This window comes from Papilio machaon, chromosome 2 (assembly GCF_912999745.1).
Source record: "Papilio machaon chromosome 2, ilPapMach1.1, whole genome shotgun sequence".
Taxonomy (NCBI): domain Eukaryota; kingdom Metazoa; phylum Arthropoda; class Insecta; order Lepidoptera; family Papilionidae; genus Papilio; species Papilio machaon.
In genome coordinates this window covers 6,021,931-6,046,832 of record NC_059987.1, presented here as the reverse complement: position 1 = coordinate 6,046,832, position 24,902 = coordinate 6,021,931, and the positions used below count along the sequence as shown (strand labels likewise).

At 32.3% G+C, this 24,902-nt stretch overlaps 2 protein-coding genes across 2 annotated transcripts; both read left to right on the top strand.

The window, feature by feature from the left end:
* Positions 1-5,839: 5,839 nt before the first annotated feature.
* Positions 5,840-7,364, top strand: LOC106708955 (NADH dehydrogenase [ubiquinone] iron-sulfur protein 3, mitochondrial). Its single transcript, XM_014500574.2, has 2 exons — positions 5,840-5,904; positions 6,635-7,364. The coding sequence occupies exons 1-2, from the start codon at positions 5,840-5,842 to the stop codon at positions 7,362-7,364; spliced, it is 795 nt and encodes a 264-aa protein (XP_014356060.2).
* Positions 7,365-8,513: 1,149 nt separating this feature from the next.
* On the top strand, positions 8,514-24,697 carry LOC106709096 (lachesin). Its single transcript, XM_014500796.2, has 9 exons — positions 8,514-8,758; positions 10,983-11,115; positions 11,190-11,296; positions 11,377-11,562; positions 14,006-14,198; positions 14,468-14,596; positions 15,109-15,228; positions 21,361-21,531; positions 23,503-24,697. Exons 2-9 carry the CDS (start codon positions 11,049-11,051, stop codon positions 23,877-23,879), a joined length of 1,350 nt encoding a protein of 449 aa, XP_014356282.2. The 5' UTR covers positions 8,514-8,758; positions 10,983-11,048; the 3' UTR covers positions 23,880-24,697.
* The last annotated feature ends 205 nt before the right edge of the window (positions 24,698-24,902 follow it).

Sequence of the window (24,902 nt, the reverse complement as noted above, 5' to 3'; positions counted from 1 at the left end):
GAAATTTCGTGTTCATATATTAGAATATACAACTGTTTATTTTTGACTTTGATTATGGGAACATTTGTTTAATTAATTCTTTAAATTAAATTGAATCGTAGAGTTGTTTTAATTTAAAATTTCATTAAGGCACAAATTATACTCCAATTTCAAGTTTTTTTTTTATCTTTAGAGTAGAAAATATTTTACGTTAAAAGCACGGTAATTGTATTAAAACTTGGAGGAATAAATTATTTAAAATGATTACACGTTAAATAAACTAACTTAAAAGTCAGAAACTTGAACAATTCGACTGATGTGTGCTGAGTTTTACATCGGTAATAATTCATAAGTCAAAAGAGTAATGTGCGTGAAATAGATTCGGTGCGCCCTCTTGTAGCATCTAGAAGAAATGCTTAAATTCAGCCTGACTCGGTTCGCTGGTTCGGAACGTTAAATTAGCCTGCCACGCTCGGATCGTGTTGTTTGAAATATTACATGAAATAAAATGAATATCAAATTTAACATATATTTCATCTTCGGAGATTACATTTTCTTTTACAGGTTTAATAGCGACCCATTTGATGTGATTTTCATTAAAATCTTTATCGCCGTGTTCCGCAAATAAACATATCTTGTAATACGACTAAAACACTGATATTGTATTCTTTAACCAAAATTCCTATCGAACAAAAAAAAACCAATATCATAAGATTCTGACTTGATAAGAAGACAAGATTACGTACAATACGTCGTCGCAAAGTTTTAATAAATCATTAGCCAAATTAAGACATAAACGTATGTGTAGATGCAGCTTTAAATCTTAAAGTTTGTTAGAAAATATATCAAACATGAAGCGTTAATGAGAAATAACATCTTGGAAGAGGCAAAAATAAAGGCAGAACAGAAGCGACGGAACGTTGGCTCTGAAGCAGCCATGAATAATCCCGCCGTCAGCACCACGCGAACTCGCTGCCCAATTAAAAACGTACTCTTTCCACGATTTTTAGCTTAGAATATTGTATAATAAGCCAATAAAATACCCCACTTAACGCCTGCGAGAGCCCGCCGGCTATGAAATATGCACTCCTCCCCTTATTACGAGGAGACGAAATTAAGTGCAAATGCTTCGTTTCGGAATGTCACGTAGACTTTTTGATGAACAAATGTTTAACTATGAAAATTATAAACTTAAAACTAAAGTATAAACAAATCATTATAGGTAGTCATAAAATTCACTGTTCGACGAATTCTCTGTTGCCATTAGGTAAGTATGTTTCGCATTCATCCAGGTAGTCCTGCATTATTAGTCAGATCGTCTAAACATTTTATAAAAGGCATACTGTCTGTCTTTCGTAAATTAATTTATAAAAGCAAATAATTGTACTTTAGGTATATAACGTTTTATAAAAGTAGAACAGATGATTTTTTTTTTTTATATCTAAAGGTGGCAAATGAGCAAACGGCCACCTGAATTCGCCGAAATAGCGAGGCGACCGTTGCCCATAGATATCCGCAAATGCAGATGCGTTATAAAATAAGCAACTTTATACATTTATAAAACTTTTATTTTCACATTTTTTTTCAGTATTACATTGGATCTATTTTCACCTCAATTCAATTGGCCTTAGAGAACATAAAGCTAACAAGGGTTTGTTAAAAGGAATACTTATTTCACTCCAGCAATCACGAAAGAATCGTCGGAAGCTTTTTCATCCATTCGTGGTAAAAAGTGGCCACTTAGACAAAGTCCCACATTAATATAAAAACTCTAAGATTAAAGTAAAGATCAGCCAGCATTCTTTCCTTTCGTTTAAATTTCAAAGAACAAATTAAATCAAGGTAAAACTTAGTAATGCACAAACTTTTGAACGATATATATTAAATAATTTTCTTTTATTTTCTCTTGATAATTTTGAGGTCGAATGCAAAATTCAGTTTTTCAATTAATTTGGTATTGCTATAAAAAGCACGTCCAAACAAATTTCGACTTTATTATTGGTAAGTAAAGGTTTGCTCTTGCTACTAACATTTGTATTTTTAAATTTCTAAAAAAAATTATAGGTTTACAGCAGATACTTTAATGTAAGATTTATTTTTTAATTCGTAAAATATTCTCCGATTCTTTGTGCATGTAGCGCCATCTAGTAGAAACTTTATGAATGTAATGAGTGTTCTCCGACGACGACGTATCCACTGGTATAAAAAATACTTAAAATATTCCAGTAAGAGTCCGCTGTTGTGTATTTTAGAGTGTTGAATACGTCATGTGTCAAATATATTTAATTACAATCTGTCGTCCGCGACTCTGTCCGTGCGTTTATAAAAAAAACTTAATAAGTAGTATATGTGTTCTTCCGGACAATGTTCTTCGTCTGCGCCAAATTTCATCAAAATCCGCTGATCCGTTCCGGAGATACATTCAAACAAACATCCATCCATACATCCATCTAAACATTCGCATTTATAATATTAAAGTAAGATATAAAATATGTCGTCTACAAAAACATGACAATTGGCCGGAATGAAACTAGAGTGGTGTTCATTCTATAGAGTATAAAAAAGTTTGCACCTTTAAACAGTATACAAGATTTGGGAGCGTACAGCGTAGTGTAGAATCATGGCACCTTTTAAATTCCATTCGTAGATATGGTGACGATGTAATCAATGTACCGGTATAGCGCATTGTACGCGAGTATCATGATATTATTGTCTCACAAAAGATGGTAAGGATATAAGTCGTACGTCTACGTCTCAACATTATGATTATTATTACACATAAAATTAATGTAATCATAGACAGCAAAACAACAGACCCGCTACGAATCACAAACGATTTCGTTTTTATTAATAAATGGATCAAAACAATCCGGGAAGTTACTATTATTTATTACCCTAGCGGTTGAAAGCTAACAGTTGAAAAAAATTATGTTTGTTTTTGTAACGTCCCTTTTTTGGTGCTGAACAAGTGTTTCGATATAAACACACGGACGATCGTATACTTGTGTAAATGTAAACAAAATGTGTAGACTTACTTGCCTCCATCGGCCGATACAACACAACGATGACAGATCATGAGAACATGTGATTGTTCATACATCTTTAAATATTACAAAATTTTACAAAAAAATATCTAAACATTCTCACGAACGAAATAAATATTTTATAACTTACAAAATGTTACAATATCCGTGTACACAATTAATCAATGCTACATGTAATCTTGAAAAAAGGATTTTTTTAGTAATTTATCTAAAATAAGTTATTAACCTTTCATTTCTTTGTTGTTTTTATTTTGATTTTATTAATCGTCACTTTTCTTGATAAAAATAGATTAGATTAAATTCTATACAAATTTAAAACCAGTATCCCTTACCTTTACCATTCTTGTTGATAACTATGTTGTAACCCATGTCCTAATTCCAGACTTTAACACATCTACCTACCTATATCTCTATGTTTAAACCTAACCGTAGTTCTACTCTTTAAAATAACTACGACCTATTAGACTATTTCAGAAGTAAAGACAATTTCTTTAAAAGCTACTTATATCTTTTTAAGAGGTCTTATCGACGAAGAAATACTAAACAAGGTTCGTCGTGAACATTATTTAGAAAAAAACCATAGAGTTTACTTGTTTCGAAAAGGCGGGTCGTTGCGGCATCAGATAACGCCAGATTTGCGGCCAGTCCATTAACAAATTACCTCTTTAAAGAGCTTCACATAGACAGTTCGAGTGCTTATTTACATAATGAAACTGTTTTGTTACTATGAAATAACTTGTAATGATTTTAATCGTAATGATTAGTGGGTTACTAGAGTACTACTGCGCAAAATAACATTTCGATATTAAAGTAATTTTTAGATATATTATTTTTATTAGTACTTACGATTCATTAAACTATTTACTTAAAAAAAAAAAAACTTAAAAAAAACTAATTAGCCAGTCTAATTATCTTTGGAAAAACAGAGACAAAGAAACAATTTGTTTAAATCTAAGTGTTTCGGCAGTGATAATTAGAGATTATGACAAACAAATATTTAACTACTCCATACTAGAAGTTTCTAGTTTCAAGCACAAGATGAAAAATAAAGCATTTATTTCATATTATATAGGTATGTCCAGTGGAATAATTATAATGAAGGTTGCTTACTGGGTATTGTGGCCGGAAAGGAACTACCTAAGTTGAGATATGTGCATAAATTCGCTCCAACGTTTATTTTACTTCCGGGTAAATTTTTAACGAGACCCAAGAACTCTTTAGGTGAATCCTGCCGTGCTTCCTCCAAACTTGACCTCGAATGCAAAATTTTATTCAACATTCTAAAACAGAGCTGGAATAACATTAAAATGTGTGGTTTAGAAGTTGAAGATACAACTTTGATATTTTCTAAAATACAATAATGATGTAAACGGAATACAAAGCACATGATTTAAATTAAATGTAGCCAACTGGAGTTTATGATTCACAATCGGACCACGATTTTGGTGACCATGATGTGGTACTCATAACTTCTTAACATATACATGTTTCCATCTTTAATACACTGTGATGAAAATATTCAAATTGTGATGTCTAAATTACTAAAATGTGTCCTGAAGAAATTTAATTTAAAAATGGGTCGATTATAAGTTACTGACTAAATATTTTTTTATTTAAAACAGAGAAAAGGCAAAAGTTATCAGTTTTATAATTATCGGCAGCAGTATTAATTAAATACCAAAATTTACAAATGAAGTGTAAAAAGTTTTACGATAAATTAAAAGTAGAGATTATATGCAATTTGTTGTTTTAATTATTGGTGAAACATATGTAGTTAAGTTAAATCGCGACGTCACTTCCGGTGGGCACGCGCCGCGCAGGCGCAACGCCACCGGATCCGGAAGTTGCGGTGCGACCGCACAATCTGGAGTTAGACGGCGGGAAACACTGAATCAAGTGCAGCCTCGTTTTCTGTTTTATATATGAGACTGTTAAAGATAAATGCCAACATTCTCATGTAAACTTATCCGCTACAATTTCATTCTAGCTGAAACTAAGCCGGGCAGTATTTTATCTAAGCTTTTATTGTGCTAGGATAACGTTAATGTTATTGGAGAAAGCAATGACAGGTCCAGTCTTGATGTGTGAAACTAAGTTATTTAACTTATTTGTAAGTTACATTTAAATGTAAGTAATAACTTAAATTCAACTGTGATTTAACCAATTACAGAAAAACACAATTTTACTATTCATGTTTCACTATTAAACAAGAAGGTCATCTGTAGCATCGTCACATTAATCATGAATAACGTTATTTAGAAAATAACGACGTAATTGATGATTAATTAACGTCGAACCTTGAGACTGTGCGTTCGACTTTCGTGTTACACTCCCTTTTGTAAATTATTTTTTCAGAAATATCGACACAAAAATACAAAATAATAAGTGCTTCTTTAACCAGCAATTATGTTTATTTTTGACGTTTTCTTTAAGTATTTATTTCCAATTAATCTTTTCCTACCATAAATATATTGTATCATCGACAAAGCTTTAAACCTTTGAAATGAATGATTTTTTTAAATACACTTTTCCTAAAAGCATTCATGTGTCATGGACGTAAGGTTTATGTGTATTGTCTCAAACAGTACTTCTAAACATCTACACAGAACGAGGCGCGAGTCTTTGTGGGACATACATCGAAACTTCCTCCCAAAAACTCCATCTGAACGTCGAGAGAAATGCCTTGTACTTGGTACAACCTGCTTGCGTCCTCTTTTTCTCTTATATTTTTTTAGAACTTATCGTAACCAAGTTGTGGTTGTTTTGAAATAAGTAGTAAATTAAAGCCTGACCATCAATTTAATACGATTGTCATGATGGCGCCACTATCTTCATTGACATTGCAACACACTATCTACGTTGATACATCAAACGAACTAATGTCATTTAAAAATATAATCCATTATTTTGTACATATCCAATGTTAATTGTCTGTACGTTTTTTCCAGGGCATATTTTTCAGTTTTTTTGCTGAACACATTTAATTATCAGGCTGAAAACTGAAAAATTACATCGTGATTACAATAAAATACTATGATAACTCTACAATAGTCAATAATATCAATGCTATGGCTATATTTTTATGAAATTGCTTTTGCCTTTATAAGAAAATAGTTCCGTATATTTTCAGTATTATGGTGAGATGTTGTATTTTTCTGGGCAGTCTATAATTACATTACTTTAAAAACAACAAAAGAGTTTGCTTTCGTCTCGTTTTAAACTTTTATGATGATAAATTAAAATGTTGTGTATTCGGTCTTTTGTTATTTGGTAACATTTCTCGCAAAATAGATAGTATATATAAGAGGCATATATGCATATAAGATAGGGACACATACAAATTAAAGTTATACAAACAATTGTATAATTATCCATTTGAAACAGTATTATTATTTTCCTAGAATTAAAACTGGCATGTACACGCTTTTAGTATTAAATGAATGAATAACATGTCATTGCGTTGTCAACGTATTTTAAAGTGATTATCAAATAAATCATTTCAATTTAAAGTCTAACTTTGTTCTGAATAGTATAAATATTTATAACATGAACACTTTATTCCCTAAAATATGTAAATTTTTACGTATATATGATATTAATTTAACGCGTAGATTCCATAGAAGTTTTAATTTTAACCAAGATTCAGTTGAAAAAGTTAACCAGCTCACATTGGAACCGATCGAATATGAGAGTTGCACGCTAAGGAGACACGATAATGATAGACGTCAAACTCTTTACGAGTTCGGTTTATACGTTGGGGCATGTTTACCAAAATTCGTGCAAAAGATTCAAATGCAACACACCGACGAATTGGAGATACTCGTCGCCCCCGAAGGCTTGTTCCCCGTTCTAAGTTTTATGTGTTACCACCAAAACGCCTGCTTCAATCAATGCTCGTCGGCGACGGCTATCGATGTTCCGAGTCGCACGTACAGGTTCGAAGTTGTTTATGACATTCTTAGTTTGAGATTCGGGGAAAGAGCCAGAGTTAAAACTTATACCGACGAGGTGACCCCCTTGCATTCGGCTTATGATCTTTGGAACGGCGTGAACTGGTACGAACGAGAAATATACGACATGTTTGGTATCATTTTTACTCACCATCCTGATTTGAGGAGAATTTTGACAGACTACGGGTTTAAAGGTCATCCTCTGAGGAAGGATTTCCCCCTAGTTGGGTACACAGAGGTGCGGTACGATGATGGCTTGAAGAAACTGGTGTATGAGCCTGTTGAGTTTGCTCAGGAAATGCGAAGCTACCAGTTGGAATCTCCGTGGAATTATTACAAAAATTTTGATGAAGATTACAGTACTCCACCGCCGCCTCCCAAAAAGAAGTAAGCAAAATCTTAATTGTTAGTCTTTTGTGAACGTTACTTATTTAAATAAAGTTGTAATTATTTATTTTGTATCTTTTCCTTATACCTATTGCAGAAATCATTTAATATATGATATTGATATTCTCAGTGGGGAAGGTTTATATGATGTAGTTCTATATTTTTCGTACTTAAGATTCTTTTTATTGACAATTAGTGTTTAATATTACGAGACATAATTCTCTACACATGGTTTAATTGGGCAAAAATTAATTGCTTCAAAATATTATTAAAAATGTTTAACATAGTACAAAAAGTAAAATAAATAAATATATTTTTGTTTGAATAAATACGTACGTAATACATGGAAATAAATACGTATTTGATATAATACTCACATTTATTAAGGTACTTAGTATTCGTTATCAGTCGTTTGTGTATAACAATTTTATAATTAACATGTGACACAAGTGTTTACAGTTATAAATATTAATTAAAGCTCGTATTCATCTCATAGTACTAGCATGATCACAGAACAATGTTATTTTTTATTCTTTTGATATCATCAGTTTATTCGTTTTATTTCTTTGTCTCAACAAAAATGACAATGATTTACTGTTATTACTGAAGTAAAAAATGTAAAGTTAACATAGCTTTGTAACATTTAAAATTTGTACAGAACTAATACGAAATAAAAGATATACTCTCTCAGTCTTATCGAGCAGATGACAGTCCTTTGAAAATCTTGAGAATTAATAACTTTGGAAATTAGCGGAAGGCGGCTAATTATTCCATCTCCATTTCAAGTTAGTTCTACTTACTATAAGAATCTTTCACGCAGTTGTGGAACAATTAAATTCATTTCATTGTCTTACTTTAAATTGTGAACATTCAAATTCAAACAATTAAATGTTTTATACTCCACTGAAATTAAGATTACTTCTTGAATAACTTGATATTTTAAATAGTAGAATTTCATATATTCCTTGAATTGTGAAATACTGGTAATAAATTAAAAAATGTGCTACACTGCTTAGCATGTGTGAATAAGTGTCATGTTCAAAAGTAGTACAACGTTTATGCTAGAGGGATATCTAAGTGGGAATTTTGGCATCGTATCTGGCTCTATCATACGGACATCTGCGTAAGAATAACGATAGAGTGGAGGAGTGAATGAGCAATCGGCCGCAGTGTGTGGCGCGCCCTCGTCACCGCCGTCCGCACGCCGCGCTCGCTCCCTACTCGCACTAAACTTAATACGTACTTACTACGAACTTAACTTACTTATTACGAACTTTATATACTTTGTCCGTCAAAACTATCATGTAATTGAAGACACAAAAACAGTATCAACGTTTTTTTTACCTACAAACATCCCGAAGTACTTTGTTGGTAAACATTTACACCAATGTTTAAAGGGTAAGTTGTTTTATACTATATTTTTGTTTCTTAGTGTATTTTGTGTTTAGTAATACTAGAGTAAGTAGTTTATATCCCTATGCATGTTTGCAATGTAAAAAGTACTTTAGTTTATTTTTGAATAATCCAATAGAATTTTTAAAAATTTCTTATTGTTATAAAACTATTCAAATTATTGTTATGTTAAGCATTTTGTACTTTTGTTTTGAATAAAGCACAAGTTTAATTAAGCTATTCTAATAAGATTTGCATAATAATTACTATGTTTCCGTGTTTCAATGTAGCAGATATTCCCTGTAGTAAAGACTAACAATTTTTTTTTTTAAAGAATTAATAAAATGTTGATCTTTTATTATGTTATGTCAGCTGTTTTGATAAAGCATATTAAGCTTTTTTCGTAGAATTTAACGTAGTGAAAAATGTTTACTAAGCTTCCCTGCAAGTTAATAAATATTTTACAGATGTTATACATACTTTTCCAAGGTAAAAATAAAAATGTCGAATAATATAATAATATAGCTAAAAGTAAGATTCTTACAGTCATCATTAAGCTTTTAGCCAAAAACTGTGCAATGAATTCGTTATTACTAACTTGATGGAAATAAAATTAAATTTTTTGTTGTATTATTAAATCTCTAAGAAGTAATTCATTCAATATTTACACGTTCAACAACAATGTTGGCTCTCAGACAGAATATCCGTTCAAATATTTGCTTCCGAGAAAGTATGCATCAGTTTAACACTTCCTCTGTTAATTGTTGTACGAAGAGCTACGGACGCTACGGTTATTGCCCGCTGATAACGGAGCACGGTTACAGTGGTGTTTAGTAACATATTGAGATTCCACTGAACACATGCATCAGCCAAAAATTTTAAGCTTAAAGCCAAAAAGTTAAAAAACAAAAAAGTTTTTGCTCGGTGAAAAATAAAAAAAGGTAAACAATGTCCCAGTTATTTTAATATAATGAATTATTCATTAGGACTCAATGTATTTATGTAAATAATTATTTTTAAACAAAATGGTCAGATTGTCACTGTGCAAAATGTCTTTTCGCTGTCTAGCACCCACATAGCCAGTCCGAATCTACAAACCACGGATTGATTACAACACGTATACAAATTGCTATTCTGGTTATTTAGGACCAAACATCGGTCGACTAATACTTTAGTCATCCTTAGAACCACATTCTATCCCATCCAAATATACTTCGAAAATTATACCCAAATCATAAGATAATTTTTTTACTCTATTTTTTATTTAATTTGACATATTCTACTTAACCTTAAATCAAATTGTATAATTAAAGTTAAATTAATAAAAAGCGTATAGAAATTATTAAATCTCATTTCGAAATATTTACCATAATTAGTCATTGCGCTGTAAAATTTCATATAATTAAAAAAAATTGATTTTCTGAAATAACATTTACATTAATAAAACTGAATTTTGCTGTTAAAAGTATTTCTTACTTTTAAAGTTGACGCTTAAGTATTGTAGTTCATAACGTAAGCTTTCAATGTAGCAATCACATGACTTTTTGTTCATTTTTAATTTATTCGTAATCAGAAGTAATATAAAGTAAACTATACTATATGATACTAAAAGCAATATACTTACACTATCTCACAATTTTGTGTGAATTTTACATAAAACATCTTCGTGAGATAACAAATTCAATGAACCTTTTTCCATACAAGATTGCGGTCTTCGTACGGTTGACTTCCAGTATGTTGATAGTCCTCCTATTGAGGTGGCTGAAGTGCGCTTCGCATTTTTCTCAAGTATTATCGCGGAAAAGTAGTTACCGGTACGAGATCGCATCCGTGCTCATTTTTGCAACATTCTCGATCGACTTTTCGGCACCCTGAATAACGGACGCGAGTCCAATATAACCCTTTAGATAGACCTTTATACGCCGCAGTACTGAATCATTATTGACTGATGGAATCGTAATGTCACATTCATTCAAATGACTTTTTGTTTGTTCAGTCATTAGTTGTGCAATTATGGTGTTTGCAAATTCAATGTGCAATTGTTGAACATCTTAATGACTTTAACCATTTTAGTTCGAATAGAAAGCTCTGCCCTCGAGTATTAAGATATAGTTCAAAATGTACTTAAGTCCGTAAATGTAATAATAAACATAAATAATTATTAAAAAATATTTGAACTTTCTTTATTACTAAATGGTGCATGTATATTTTATTTTGAATTTTATTGCAGCCTCAGATGGATATCTCATGTAACAATATTTGACGACAACGCAGAGAATCTTTCGTGACTGGAAATATGCAGCAGCCTTGGTGGCTATACTTGCTTGCTGTATTCTGGATACGTCTTGATTCTAAGCTCGTAGGCAAGTCATAAATATTTGCAATCCAATATACATACATGGAAACGTCATTGATTTAAACGTTTCAATACATACAGGTCAAGCCTTCCAGCCGGAATTCGCGGAGCCCATATCAAATCTAACAGTACCGATTGGCCGTGATGCAATCTTCAGATGTCTAGTTCAAAATCTTGGAGGTTATAGAGTAAGATATTTTGATAGTAATTAAAACAATCACTGTACGAAGTATCATATTTTATTTTATAAAACATGTACAATTTACAGGTTGGTTGGGTAAAAGCGGATACTAAAGCCATACAAGCAATACATGTGCATGTAATAACAAACAATCATAGAGTCAGCGTATCACATAACGGTCAAACGATTTGGAATTTACACATAAAGAACGTTCAGGAAGAAGACCGAGGTCGATACATGTGTCAAATTAATACAGACCCGATGAAAAGTCAGGTTGGTATTCAAAAATAACACAATAAAATAACATACTTTATTAGTTAGAAGTCAATGCGCTCCATTCTGCCTTTTCTGTAGACACGATCCTATCTCGATCATTTGTTACTGTTTTTGTTTTAGTGCCTTTGTTTTTAAAATAACCATGTATTCTTACTTGCCGATAGAGAAATTCTCGTGTCATAATTTCAGGTACAAACATTTTTCTACTTCTAAGCAATACTTTATCTTCGGGACCCCATTTTGAAGTAGGATAAAAAATATTACGTACAGAGTTGAAGTTATGATAATATCTTAATTCATAAAATACGCCAACAATAACTGTAAGGGCATAAAAACTTAGGAGAAGAATCAGTAATAGAACATCACATGGAATTCCTAAACGTTCGATTACAAACGAATTCTCATATTCGTGGACTAAAACTTTCATAGCTCTGATATATAACAATAGTAACAGTAATATGGGATTTATAATCCAGGATATTTTCCAATAGTAACTAGCTTTAACCCCAATCATAAAAATAATATCAACATTGTGATTATTGTATCCGTAAATCCAGTAAACAGAAATTGAGAAAAAAAGGCAATTTATAAGTTGTATAATCTCAATAGCATCCGTGAATGATATTACCAAATCAGCACAAAAAATCGGACAAGATAATAAACATAAAAACAAAATTAAAGCAGCACAACATAAATTTTTATACGTCTTTGCAGTTTTAAATTTACTTAAAAGCAAGTCATGCAAATAAAAAAGCGTAATAAATAAATTGACAAAAATACATAAAAATATGGCAGAAAACCAAAGAAAACTCCAAATTGAACTTTCATCGTAATAACTAGTAATTTCGGTAACTGAAGCAAATATTGAAAAAAATGGATTATTCCCCAATTCTAAAACATTTTCTTCCTCACCGTGAAAATAAGACATACTTTTGATACCGCTGTAGATAATTAGCGCAAACATAACAGAATAAAATATTGCAAATAAAGTTACTGCAATAGCTGTCATAGTCGCGGGACTGCGAAATGGGATATTTTGAGATAAAAAGGCGAACATACCAAAACCAGTTCCAAATGATAAGACGCCGCGGGTTAAAGTTAATGTGCAAGATTTAAAATCATAATCATTCCAATTAATATGTATCTTTGATGAATACCACGCACCGCTGGCAGACAGAGCGACACAAAATAACACAAATACAGAAAAACTCACATACACGACTAATATTTTGATTGCAATTCTAATAGATTTTTCTTTTCTCAAAAACAAGCAAAACAAAATAAAACTGACTGTGCTGCTAATAATAAGCGATTTCCATTGAAATGTACAGTTCTCATTCTTAGTAATTTTTTTACCAATTTCTCGTTCGAAGAAGCAAGAACTTGCCGTTTTCATGCCACAGTCGTCATCGAATAATATTTGCGTTTCAATACAATGTTGAAAAATTGAGGTGTTAACGCGCTTTACCATACATCTTGAATTATTGAATTCGTTGCAAGTGAACCACGGCGGCGGATCGAGCGCTGCGTGGAATGTATAATTTAAATACCAAGAACTGAGTACGATCAAGTACACAGATTTATACAAAATTAAAACCACAGTTCCATATCCGACGCTTCGTAGAATCGGAAAAAAATTCCACATAGAAATGGCATCACAATTAGTGTACTGTGCTATACAAATCTCTGAATAAACCAATGGTAATCCAATAAATATTGCCGCGAGTATATAAATAGCACCGTGGAAATAGAAACCGTTGTGCGACATTTCGATAGGTGAAAAGACCACGGTCACTTCTCCCATCATCCAAACCCATAGAATAAGCCGGTAATTTCCATATGTTTTCCACCGATACTCAGAATCCATTCAAGACTTATTTGCTTCTTTAATAATGTGAATTAGAATTGCACTTGTAGTCAAGATATTGTTATTATACTTTATTACCACGACCATCGAGATTAAACTACCTTTTCACATACATTTTCATTACAGTGTTGACAACAAATATAAAAGATAAAATAAAAGAACAATAATAATAAACAATAAAAAGATAAAGGGAATTAAACTACAGGCAATGGGGACGCAGGCGGGCGACGCAGCGGGTAATGATTCGTATATGGTAGTCCTAAATTATTGCGCTGCGCTGTAATTTATACTCGGGTGTGATAACGGCATAAATCCCCAGCGGCGACAGTGCAGCTGCAGGCTTCGACGGCGCCGTCGACGCGGCATGACGCCACTTGACATAATGTCATACAGAAAAAAATGTTATACGCTAGACTGGTAACAAGGAATTAATTAGTCATGAGGCAAAATTTAACTTTAATTGAGAAGGCAAAAGATTCGTCGTCGCCGTAGTTATCCATTTTGCAATTTTCCAAAACTTTCGCCTTCATCAGTCATGTATAAAACAAATACAACAGCTCTTTTTGTTTACAGATGGGTTACCTGGATGTTGTTATACCTCCTGATTTCATTTCGGAGGAAACATCAGGCGATGTGATGGTACACGAGGGCGAGACGGTGCGGGTGTCGTGTCGAGCTCGCGGCCAGCCAGAGCCGCGCGTCATGTGGCGCCGGGAAGACGGATCAGATATTATAATTAGATATACAAATGGAACTAAAACTAAAGGTTGGTAAAAACAAGGAGCGTTTTTGTGGTTTCCAGATATTTATGTACTGAAAGAATTTGGATTTTAATTTTGATATACAAACATATAAGCATCATGAAGTATATACTAACCTTCACACGATTGAACAAGCATAAATAAACTCCTAGAGACTGCAGTTGACTATAATTTGTATCTTTATTTAATGTTATTCACTTGAATATCAAAGTATTTAATTTAAAAAAAAAATTACAATTTTGTACAAATTAAATAATTTCTTTGTTTGTGCTAGTGTCAATTTACGAGGATGCAGTGCTAACATTCAACAAAATCTCTCGATCTGAAATGGGGGCATACCTGTGCATTGCAAGTAACGGTATACCACCTTCTGTCAGCAAAAGGATTGTTATCAAAGTACATTGTAAGCAAAACACGACAATTTTATTATTCTTTTTATATCTATTTTCGAATTTGAGGAATCCCAGATTAAGTTCTCCATTGAAATGACAAGGTACTGTTTATTCTATTAAAGTACCGAATTATCGAAACTTCAATCCTATTTTTATTATTCGCCAGATGTTTTAGAATAACTAAAATGTAATTTAAAAGAAAATTATTTAGCGCCAATTCTTTGTAATTGTTCTTTATCTCGGAAAGTTCGGATGTTTCTTGTTATTAATGGTATTATTCAATGTCAGCCTTCACTACTCTTTTAGCTTTTAGGTTTTCGTTGCCAAGACGAAGGAAAATCCCTTTCTTTTAATATCAGTATTAGTTTGTGTGATAATTTAATTGACTAAAAATATATATTACAAATTTTAATAAAATAATAACTCAGACTGTTTGTCGTTCTGGTCTTTTCCAATCTTCAAATCTTTTTGTTCTTAAAATGCATAAAAGCATAATTTATGAATGCTTAATTTCTTTCTATAGTTCATCCAGTTATTCAAGTCCCCAATCAGCTGGTGGGGGCGCCACTCGGTACCGACGTGACATTAGAATGCTACGTGGAATCATCGCCAAAGTCCATCGTCTACTGGGTGAGAGACTCAAGTAAGTTAATTACATATTATTATTATTGTCTCGATTCGGAACAAATCTTGCAATTGATTATCTACCCATATGCTCTTTTTTTAGATAAGTTTTTAAAACTGGCTATGATTCTATCTGCGTACTCATCTTTTAGTACTTATTTCACTCATTTACTGAACAATTATGAAATTTTAAATTTATTTTAGAGTATACCGTAATCAACTACATATTATTTTGCTGTTTATGTATTACTGTGGTTACCACAAAATTGGACGTTTATATATTCGATGTTAAGTCCATTTCGAAAGTAAAGTACAATATAATTCGAACACTAGCGCTGTCAATATCCTGATTGCGATTACATTCTGCGTTCGTGAATCGAAAGTCAACTGAGTTGTATCTAAATTATCTGCTACGCATTATTTATGTATAACAACCTCTGGAATACTTTCCTCAGAGGATAATAACTTTGAAAATCATACACCTTTCCACTATGATCATTTATTTCAACTTCTTTACATCAACTTTAAAATGGGTTTAATTTACTCATCTATACTAAATAAATTGTTAATATCACAAACAATAAAATGTATACAATAGTACTATTTCTCTCTTTTTTACAACATTTTCCACAACTTTAATTTTTCAACTATTTTTATTTATTCTTCTATTAGGCTTCACGTTACCGGCCAGTACGACCTCCTTGGCAGCGTACAACCTCTGCCGTGCTACCAAGGAGGTTATATTAGTATCAATATGCGTTATACATGCATTTTACTGGATATTGGTAACTTTATTTGTCTGTTGCCATTTTATTTCTTGCTTGTATAATTTCATCAAGCTTAAATATACATTTGACCCCTCTCCATTAAACTGAAGTTAAGAAGTCCTCTTTCAGTGATAAGTAACATTAAGCAAGGAAATCGTTCCACTGGGATCTCAGCCTGGTTAATTCGCACGACGATCATTGCAAGCGTATTAGTTAATCGCATCAGTAAAAATAATAGGAAATAGCAGCGCATAAAATAATTAGTTCTGATAGCATTTACATGAATAAGTTATAACAGTTGCGAATAATTAATGTTCCGAAATTATTTCAATTAAACTTAATAATCATTAACGTTTTTATAACATAGTCTAAATAATTTTGATGTTTTATTGGTGTTAGGAAACAATACAAAAATATTATATAACTTTCGAATAGTATTTCGGCTTTCGTTTATAAAAATTGCAAAGTCTGCTTAATATTGTTTGAGTTTTTTTGGCATGAGTCGAATCGGGCGTGCCGGTACTCAGTGCTTGCGAGTAATGAGATATTAAGTTTTAATTTATGAGTGCGTCTGGTTTAAGTCTTAAGAAAATTGAGCTATTGTGGTGAAATAAGACAATGGCCGTTAGTGCCGCTCGGATGGTCACGGCGCGTTACGACTGCTCCGCGGCCGTTGACAATGCTTTTGTTATTTATATCTTGTGAATGTACGCCTTTTGCCGTTTCTATTATAAAGAATAGTTCAAATGGAAAAAGAAGTTTAGGATTCTCTTTTCTATGTTGCAGTTTTCATTCGATTTTATTTCAATATTTTCCTGTACCTATAGTTATAATTTTATTTTAAGACAACTACTTCTATTCTGATACTAAAGTACACAATATTTTTTTTATTTTATCATACATAATACAATGATTAATATACTTGAATGATTCTTAGCAAAAATAGTCTCGACTTAGTCATAGTTTGTGTATCTAATCTCTGAACACATCAACTGACTGTGAATGTTGAATGACGTAGTCTAGAAGTAGGGAAGCAAGTTTCTCTGCTAGATTCCAGCAACTCCAGTAGAGCTTTTGATTCGATAAGTTTCCGCTTAAACTACAGAATAGACCATTTACTAGAATCTCGATCACTACTGATTTACGTGAAATTATTTTATTGCTATTAAATTTATTGATTTAATTACTAATGTAGTTTAAATTACGAAAAGGAATTATGTAATTTTTATAATCTCAGATACAACGTAATGAACGATAATTGTTAAACTGGCATGAATAAAATCGTAAATGTAAGTTTTATTTTAATTATAATTTGAGTAAACAAAAAATAACTAAACGAGTATTACTAGGGCTGTATATGTAATATAATTAAGTTATTAGATAAGTTTGTTAATTCATTTTGTTGTGTAAATAAAAAATTTCTGATTACATTTCATTTTCGAAAAGAATAACATGATAAAAGTGCGCAAGATGTTCGTTGATTTTGCTGATGAATACTTATTTTATTCATATTGTCACATATAAGATGCGGAGGCGTCTTTCAATGAGTTCCCAAGATATTTCAAATAAAATTCTATATTTCCATAATAAATTCACAAAATGTGGTATATATCCCAAGGCTAATGTAAGAAAGTTTCATTTTTATGTGACCCCATGTTTAATGATAAAGTTAGAGACATATTTTTGTCCTAATACTTTTCTCGCAATGCAATAAGCGCACAAGTCACGGAATCTTTGGTTCATAATTCCCGTGTGCATAAAACCATCCGATATCCAATAATAGCGGAAAGTGGAAAATTTCACCACAAGGGAATCATAATAAAACGACCAGTATATTGCACCCGTTGTTAAGATTGTTATGTATGAGACAAGCTATTTAATAGATGTTAGAACATGTATTTTAGTCTGATATCGTTTCGGAAATCTGTTAGTGTGGAACTGCGGCACCAAATCAAAATATTACGTATTCACGGAGGATGACAACGTCTCGGATTATATTGCATTTGTTGCGGAGCGCACAATGCTAGAATAATTCAAATGTTGTTATATGTTTTATTTTCCCTCTATTTTATTCTGGAATAGCTCCTTTGTTCCTAATATTACTATGAAATCTAATAACAGTTAAATGAGTATTACTAAAATCGTTTTAATAGTTTAAAATATATCCGTTTCCGAAATTCGCTATTCTCTGTTACTGGTCATTCGCTATTATTTCAGTTTAAATGAGAAAAAAGTATAGTACGAATATAAAAGCTAAAGACGTAACCTATTAGTTACAGATGAGTTGTCAGTAGTAATAAATCAGATGTTTCTGATTAAGCAACTGTTACATTCAGCGCCAGTAAGAAAACGAGCTGTAATGAGCTGGATAGAGCGATTCGAGCTTTTACTTCGTATTTCTTCCCCTCTGTAGCCGTCGGCGGTTTCGCAAACTTCTCTTCTCAGCAGTTGTCGCCTGAAATTTACGAGTTAATTTTCAATGGGAAACGGTTTTAGAGCTTCTAGTATTTTTAAGTTACGCGAAATATTTTGCGTTGTGTTGGTAGTCCGCAATGTTGAATAATATTGGTACCTCTAGATTTAGTAGGATAAATCTACACTATGGGACTGCTTAATGACTGTGAGCTCTGAATTAAGTTTATCAAGTTTGAAAAAATGAATACGGAAAAGTGTTGGAAAGGGTATCTTTTGATGTAAAGGTGAAAAGAGCTCAGTCAGTACACGGAGGAATCCGTTCGGTAAAGCGTGAAGCATTATTTTAAAGGCGAACATTTTGTAAGAAGGTCGGGTAAATTGTGGTTATTTTTTTGTCACCAACGTTTTCATGCTTGACATTTATAACTTTATTCGAACAAAAGCGCTTTGTATCTTAGACAACTATTAATTGTTAGTACCTATATACCTAATAAAATTTTCATGGAATTAGAAAAGAGGTTTTAAGTGAGTAAAAACAATATTTCAATTCAAATCGATTAAGAATTAACGTAATGTTGATAATTAACTCTTAATTCAGTTAAGTAATTTTCATAAATATTAAGAAGACAGAAGAATTAAGGGGCTCGGAGCCTACCCCAAGTTAGGGGTGATTAGGCCGTAGTCAACCACGCGGGCTCAGTGCGGGTTGGTTGACTTCATACATATCTTTGAATTTCTTCTCAGATACATATCTGCCATACAGCAACCTGCACATGCAGGTTGCATCATGATGTTTTTCTTCACCGTAAGAACACCAGATAAATGTACGTATGTAAATCGAAAGTCGAAAAACATGTTGGTACACGGCGGGATTCGAACCCAAGACTTGCAGATTGCAAGTCAAGAGCTTAACCTCTGAGCCACCGAGGCTCTATGATTCCATACGAGTCCATGGTCTACTAAACTGTAGATTATCATTAGAGTCAATTAAAAGGGTATTTTAGCAAAAGACTTTTCTTCCATGCAACATAATTTCAGAAGTAGTCACTTTCATGGCCCAAATATATTATCGCGTACACGTTATGCGATATAACGGGTCTTAACTAATAAAACGCATTAAGGGATCAATTTGTTTTCTCGAGTATTATGATTCATGTATGGCGGCCGTCGATCAAGCCTTTGTTTGTTCGAGAACTTGGTGAATGACTTGCGTTTTTGCTGTGAAAGCAATGAAAACCAACGCGAAAGGGGAACAACGCCGGATCGTCATTTTCGTTTGTCATCAATCTATGTTAGGGCTGACATGTAAGTGTTAATTAAGCAAGTACCACTCGAGCGTTATTAAGAGTATTACAGTGTTATTTTAGACATTAATTGAGTTGAAATTTCTTGTTGTGAATCAAGGGCGAGGCGAAACGGGGGTTTATTTTGTAAATTCCTTCGAAGGCCATCTTTGTCGCACGATATCGGAGAACTAGAACGGAACAAGCAAACAGAAGTTTCGATCGAAATTAAGATTAAGAATGTTTAGCCTTATCTTTTCACTTTGAAGTTTCTTACAAGATAATTGGATTGCATTTTTAAAAAGGCTTTCCTTTTAGTCGTAACTCTGTTTATTTTGTAAACATAATCGAATTTCCACTTTTTATACAGAACAAGGTAATTAAGATTATGTTGGAAAATCAAAATAAGTGTATACAATCTTAATTTATTATTTTTCTACTTTTTCATTTTTTTTTTTAATTCAGAAAATCAACAGATTTTATGCTGACAGAACTGGGACAACAATCTGATTTCTTGACTCAAATGGGACAAGAATTGACATTTGTTTTTTATTTTTATTTCTTAAGATTAAAAAATGAGTACTTTACTGATCCTTTGTTTATTGCTTACTCACTAGCCAATAAACTTCGCCAATGTTTAATTATGTACGCCAACCTCATTAAAGTACAATCTAAATCTCCAAAAGTAAATTTGTAGTATCCTTTATAATCGCTTGCAAATGTACGTAATAAAACAATTTCAAAGTGCATTTTATAAAGCAAATAAAAGAGAAAATGGTCGTTCTAAAACGAGCGCGAGGTGTAGTATAACGCAACAGTATTTTCGTAAGAAAGCTAGTCACTTTATCATTTGCGGACAACAGACGCCGGGGCTTAGTGCTCCCGCCGCGGCCGAACGACATAACGGGATGGAAGGATTGTTTAGATTGTGGGACAGCACGGAAATTCTAGCAATTTTAAAACTATATTAGCTTTATAATTGTTTTTAATTTAATTCCCGGTTATTTCTAGGTGGAATACGCATGAACATTTTATTACTTTTTAAACTATACATTGAATTTATTTCATTTATCTCTGAAATAATATAGCTATTGCTTTGCACATTTTGTTTGCTTTGACTTATTAAATTCATCTGGAAAACAGAGAATTTTCTAAAATATTATGTTATATTTTATTAAATGCTTTTTCTTTCAAAGAAATAACTTACAAGAAGTTTCTTTATGATAAAGCTGCAAGTTTAATTAAATCAACAATACAATAAGATTGTTAATTTTCTTTTACAAATTAAGAGTTTTAATTGTACATTAACAATGGAAGTTGATGTTTCACTGTTATTTATCACGGTTCGTTACTTTCAAAGAAATTTAAAGCCTCGACATAATAGTAAAGCTCTGTCCAGCAAACTTTATACTCTTCAGCAATTAATACTTAACGAAGTACTCTCTTTATTTCAATACTCTGCTATAACAACGACTTTTTGTTATTGAGTTAAACAGTGATTAACTTTCTACAATAGATATTGTTGGATTTACTAAATATTATCGAATTAATGGCAATTCTTCTTAACTAGTATTTTCAATTCTTCACTTCAATAACTAGTATTTGCTACTAATAAATATTAGTGGTACTAACTAGTAAATGAGGTACCTAAATGTTACTATTAATTTATAATTTTTATGTTAACAGATGAAATGGTAATATCGTCAGAGAAGTATGAAGTCCTCAACACAATGTTGAGTCCCTTCGAGAGCCGAATGACGCTGACCATACGTCGACTGGAGAAGATAGATTTTGGAGGCTACAGATGCATTGCGAAAAATTCACTCGGCGAAGTGGATAGTAACATCAGGATGTATGGTTAGTATATTAATGTAATCAATTGGCTGCCAGTCTAGTAACCGTCGTGAATGCTGTTTACGCTGCGTTTTTAATTTGCCTAGGTAAATTGCAACTATTATGCATAGGTATTGCGTACCAAACAAACTTATTCACGAAGTGATGTTTAATATTTCGAGGTTTCTTATAGGTAAGATGCTTTTAGTGGCATAAACAAAAAGATGATTAGCTAACCATAATGATAAAAAAAAGCCCGACTGCCCGAGCACCCGAGGCTCAAATGGATAAAATAACACCATCTATCTGCTTTTTAAATTAAACATTTTCTCTTTTATTTGAAACGCAATGTTATCAAATTCTATGTAAAATAAGTCACGATAAGTGAGATTCGAAATTTTTTTCACTCATTTAGAATTTTATTTCCTATGTCCACTATTTACATTTGATAGTGCCAATGTAATATACCTAATAATAATTCGGGGTGGAAGACGAATTAAGTGCCTCATCCAAATTGGTGCAGTCGTTAAGGCTTTAGGCCGTCACAAAGGAACTTACATACATAGAAACCCTCATATACTAGTATAACAACAAACTTCCATACTCGAAAAAATATAACTCCAATTGTCAGTCGGGTAAAAAGGCTTACACGGTGTTAACTAATCTTATGATCACAAAAGTAAATCTATATTGATACACACATCTCGTATTTCCTCATGAATACTTCGAATTAATTACTATGCCATAATTTTGATGGATAATAGCATCAAATTGGACGAGGCTTGAATTAGGCATTACTAACGGTGCAGTACACTTAGCTTGCAAAAGCCCTACTACTAATGGAATAATTCCCGAAATGACCTGAATGGTCAGCCATGCATTATAAAACGTGTCTTAAGATGTTCCAGACTGAATTACCTCACGACAACATGTGGTTAACAATAGACTCATACGTGGAAATAAAACTGCTTAGACAGTAACAACTCCAGGAATCATTTTTACCAAACTTTATCAAAATATATAATACTAACAAAGTCTAGTCCCAAACTGCTTATCGCCAAATTTAATCGATGGATTTCGTAACAAAAAGAAATATTAGTATAAGCATTAACATCCAATTCAAAATGACAGATTTAAATGAATAGCTAAATGTGACTGAAGTAAAACAAAATCTTAGTATCATTCGTAAATGTCTTTAAAGTGTTCCCGCTACATCCGGGAATTCCCTATATCCTTCAAATTCTTTACATTAATTTCGAGATCCAGAGCATTTGTTCTCGTCGCTCCACAACGCTCTCAAATTAGGTGTATCACTGGCGTACGAGACGTGCGGTGCGCTCGAAGCAGACACGTTTACTATGTACCTATTTTACATATGTGTTCTATTAAACTATGTGTATTGTGTAAGATAAATTCAAGGAAACAGTAATAATTTACATTGTGAATATACAGTTTTGTACACCAAACTTGATGCCTTTTGTCATTTTAGTATTGGCAAGCAATCATCGAGTATTTCTTTATTATTGGCGTTTGATTGCTACACGTAGAGTTCGTTAGTGTCAAACTTAAGGTCTTCCTTAGCAACTTAAACTGAAAAATTCGCTGAACTAATCTGAACAGTTCATCGTTTGAACGAAATGCTCGTAAGTTTTATGTCCAAGCTTATATAGGTTTTGCGATGGTGGCTCAGAGTTTAAGAAATTGACTTGTAATCTGCAGATCCTGGGCTCGAATCTAGCCATGTACCAATGTGTTTTTCGATTTATATATGTACATTTATCCGACGTTCTTACGATGAAGGAAAACATCGAGATGCAACCTGCACATATCAGCTAAGAAATTCAAAGATATATGTGAAGTCAACCACCCTGCACTGGTTCAGCGTGGTTGTCTAGGGCCTAGTCACTTCTAATTTAGGGTAGGCTACGAGTGAGCTGAGGATGTGACCCTGAGGATGTGTGTGTGTTGTTACTGTAATTAATTCTACCTTTTCAGAAATCCCAGGCCGAGGTCGTATGAAAAGTTTAAGCACAGAGCAGAGTAAAGAAGATTATAAATATTCAACACCGTTAGAAGGTCCTGACAACCAATTCGGATCCGCAGACACATCTGATGATGAAGACGAAAAGGAAACTTTGACCGATTTTGTCAATAAAACGTTAATAACTGATTCCAGTGGCACTGCAAATAAAACTTTGCAATTGACGCGTTCAAACGCAATAAGTAAATTAAACGTAAGTAATAAAGTTAAAAAAATTACAAATAAATTTGATATAGAAAATCAAAATAATAATGCTTGTAGAAATTGTAATGTACGAATAATATTCATTTTATCGTTTATATTAAAGAATGTTATATATTTACAATATTAAAAAAATATATAATAAATTGTCTTCGTAAATTAAAAATATAACAATTGTACATAATGTTAGCTTTTGTCCCTTATGTAGGCCACATATCATAGATTTTGCGCGTCAGTGTTAACCTTGCAACCATAACTAACAGATACAACCGAGTTTAATAGTACACAATAACTGTACAGTTTTGTCATACACACGCTGTTCATGTAGCTTAGGAACTAATGTGTGTGGCCTTCATTACTCTTTTATCAATATTTTTAATAAGTAATAATTGACTAACCGTGTCAAAGATAGTGACAGGGATGAGAATATGTTTTATACAGAGATTTTGGTCTTATAAACCCACGGTAATTGACCCACGGTAAATGGTAAAATGTTGTTTTAAGTTACAACGTTAATATAAAAAACATTTAGTACATATAGTTTGATAACAGTAATGAAAAACCTACGGTTCATAAACCTAATTGAATGTGTCGAGGCGAGCGGGAAATTGGTATTGATGCGAAAGTTCCGCTAGCACAAAATTAATATTCAACTGATGTTTTAACATGTATGCATACCGACATATTAATATGTTAATTTGCATTATTACATACTGGCTTTTAATAAATACTTGTTTATGCTATTTCAATTATGAAAGTAATTGTACACATGTATGTACAATGTACAAAAACATTATTACCATATTTTTATTTTACAAAAATAAGTATGTGTATTTGGGTAGTTGACAGCTATGGTTATACAACATCAAGATGGAAATTTCTTTGCACACTGTACACGTCAAAAAAGGTACATATTATGTGATGTTATCGAATGATTATCGTGCATTTGGTTCAAGTAATTATTTAATAAATCTTGTGTTCTTTTCTGGTAGTTGAAATGTATAAATTTAATTAATTACATATAATTGTACTCTCTAATAAATTTTGATTGTTGTGCACAGATATAAAATAGCTAGCTATATTTAGCTATATTTTAATAAGTAAACATTTTGTATAAAAGTACAATGTTGAAGTACTAATAAACAATAGCTCC

Excerpts from the sequence above, each read along its gene's own strand:
- LOC106708955 (XM_014500574.2), top strand. The coding sequence starts at position 5,840 with ATGGCGCCACTATCTTCATTGACATTGCAACACACTATCTACGTTGAT. Across the intron at positions 5,905-6,634 it reads GATACATCAAACGAACTAAT|ATTCCATAGAAGTTTTAATT; the intron begins GTCATTTAAAAA and ends TTTAACGCGTAG.
- LOC106709096 (XM_014500796.2), top strand. The coding sequence starts at position 11,049 with ATGCAGCAGCCTTGGTGGCTATACTTGCTTGCTGTATTCTGGATACGT. Across the intron at positions 15,229-21,360 it reads CTACTGGGTGAGAGACTCAA|ATGAAATGGTAATATCGTCA; the intron begins GTAAGTTAATTA and ends TTATGTTAACAG. Across the intron at positions 21,532-23,502 it reads TAGTAACATCAGGATGTATG|AAATCCCAGGCCGAGGTCGT; the intron begins GTTAGTATATTA and ends CTACCTTTTCAG.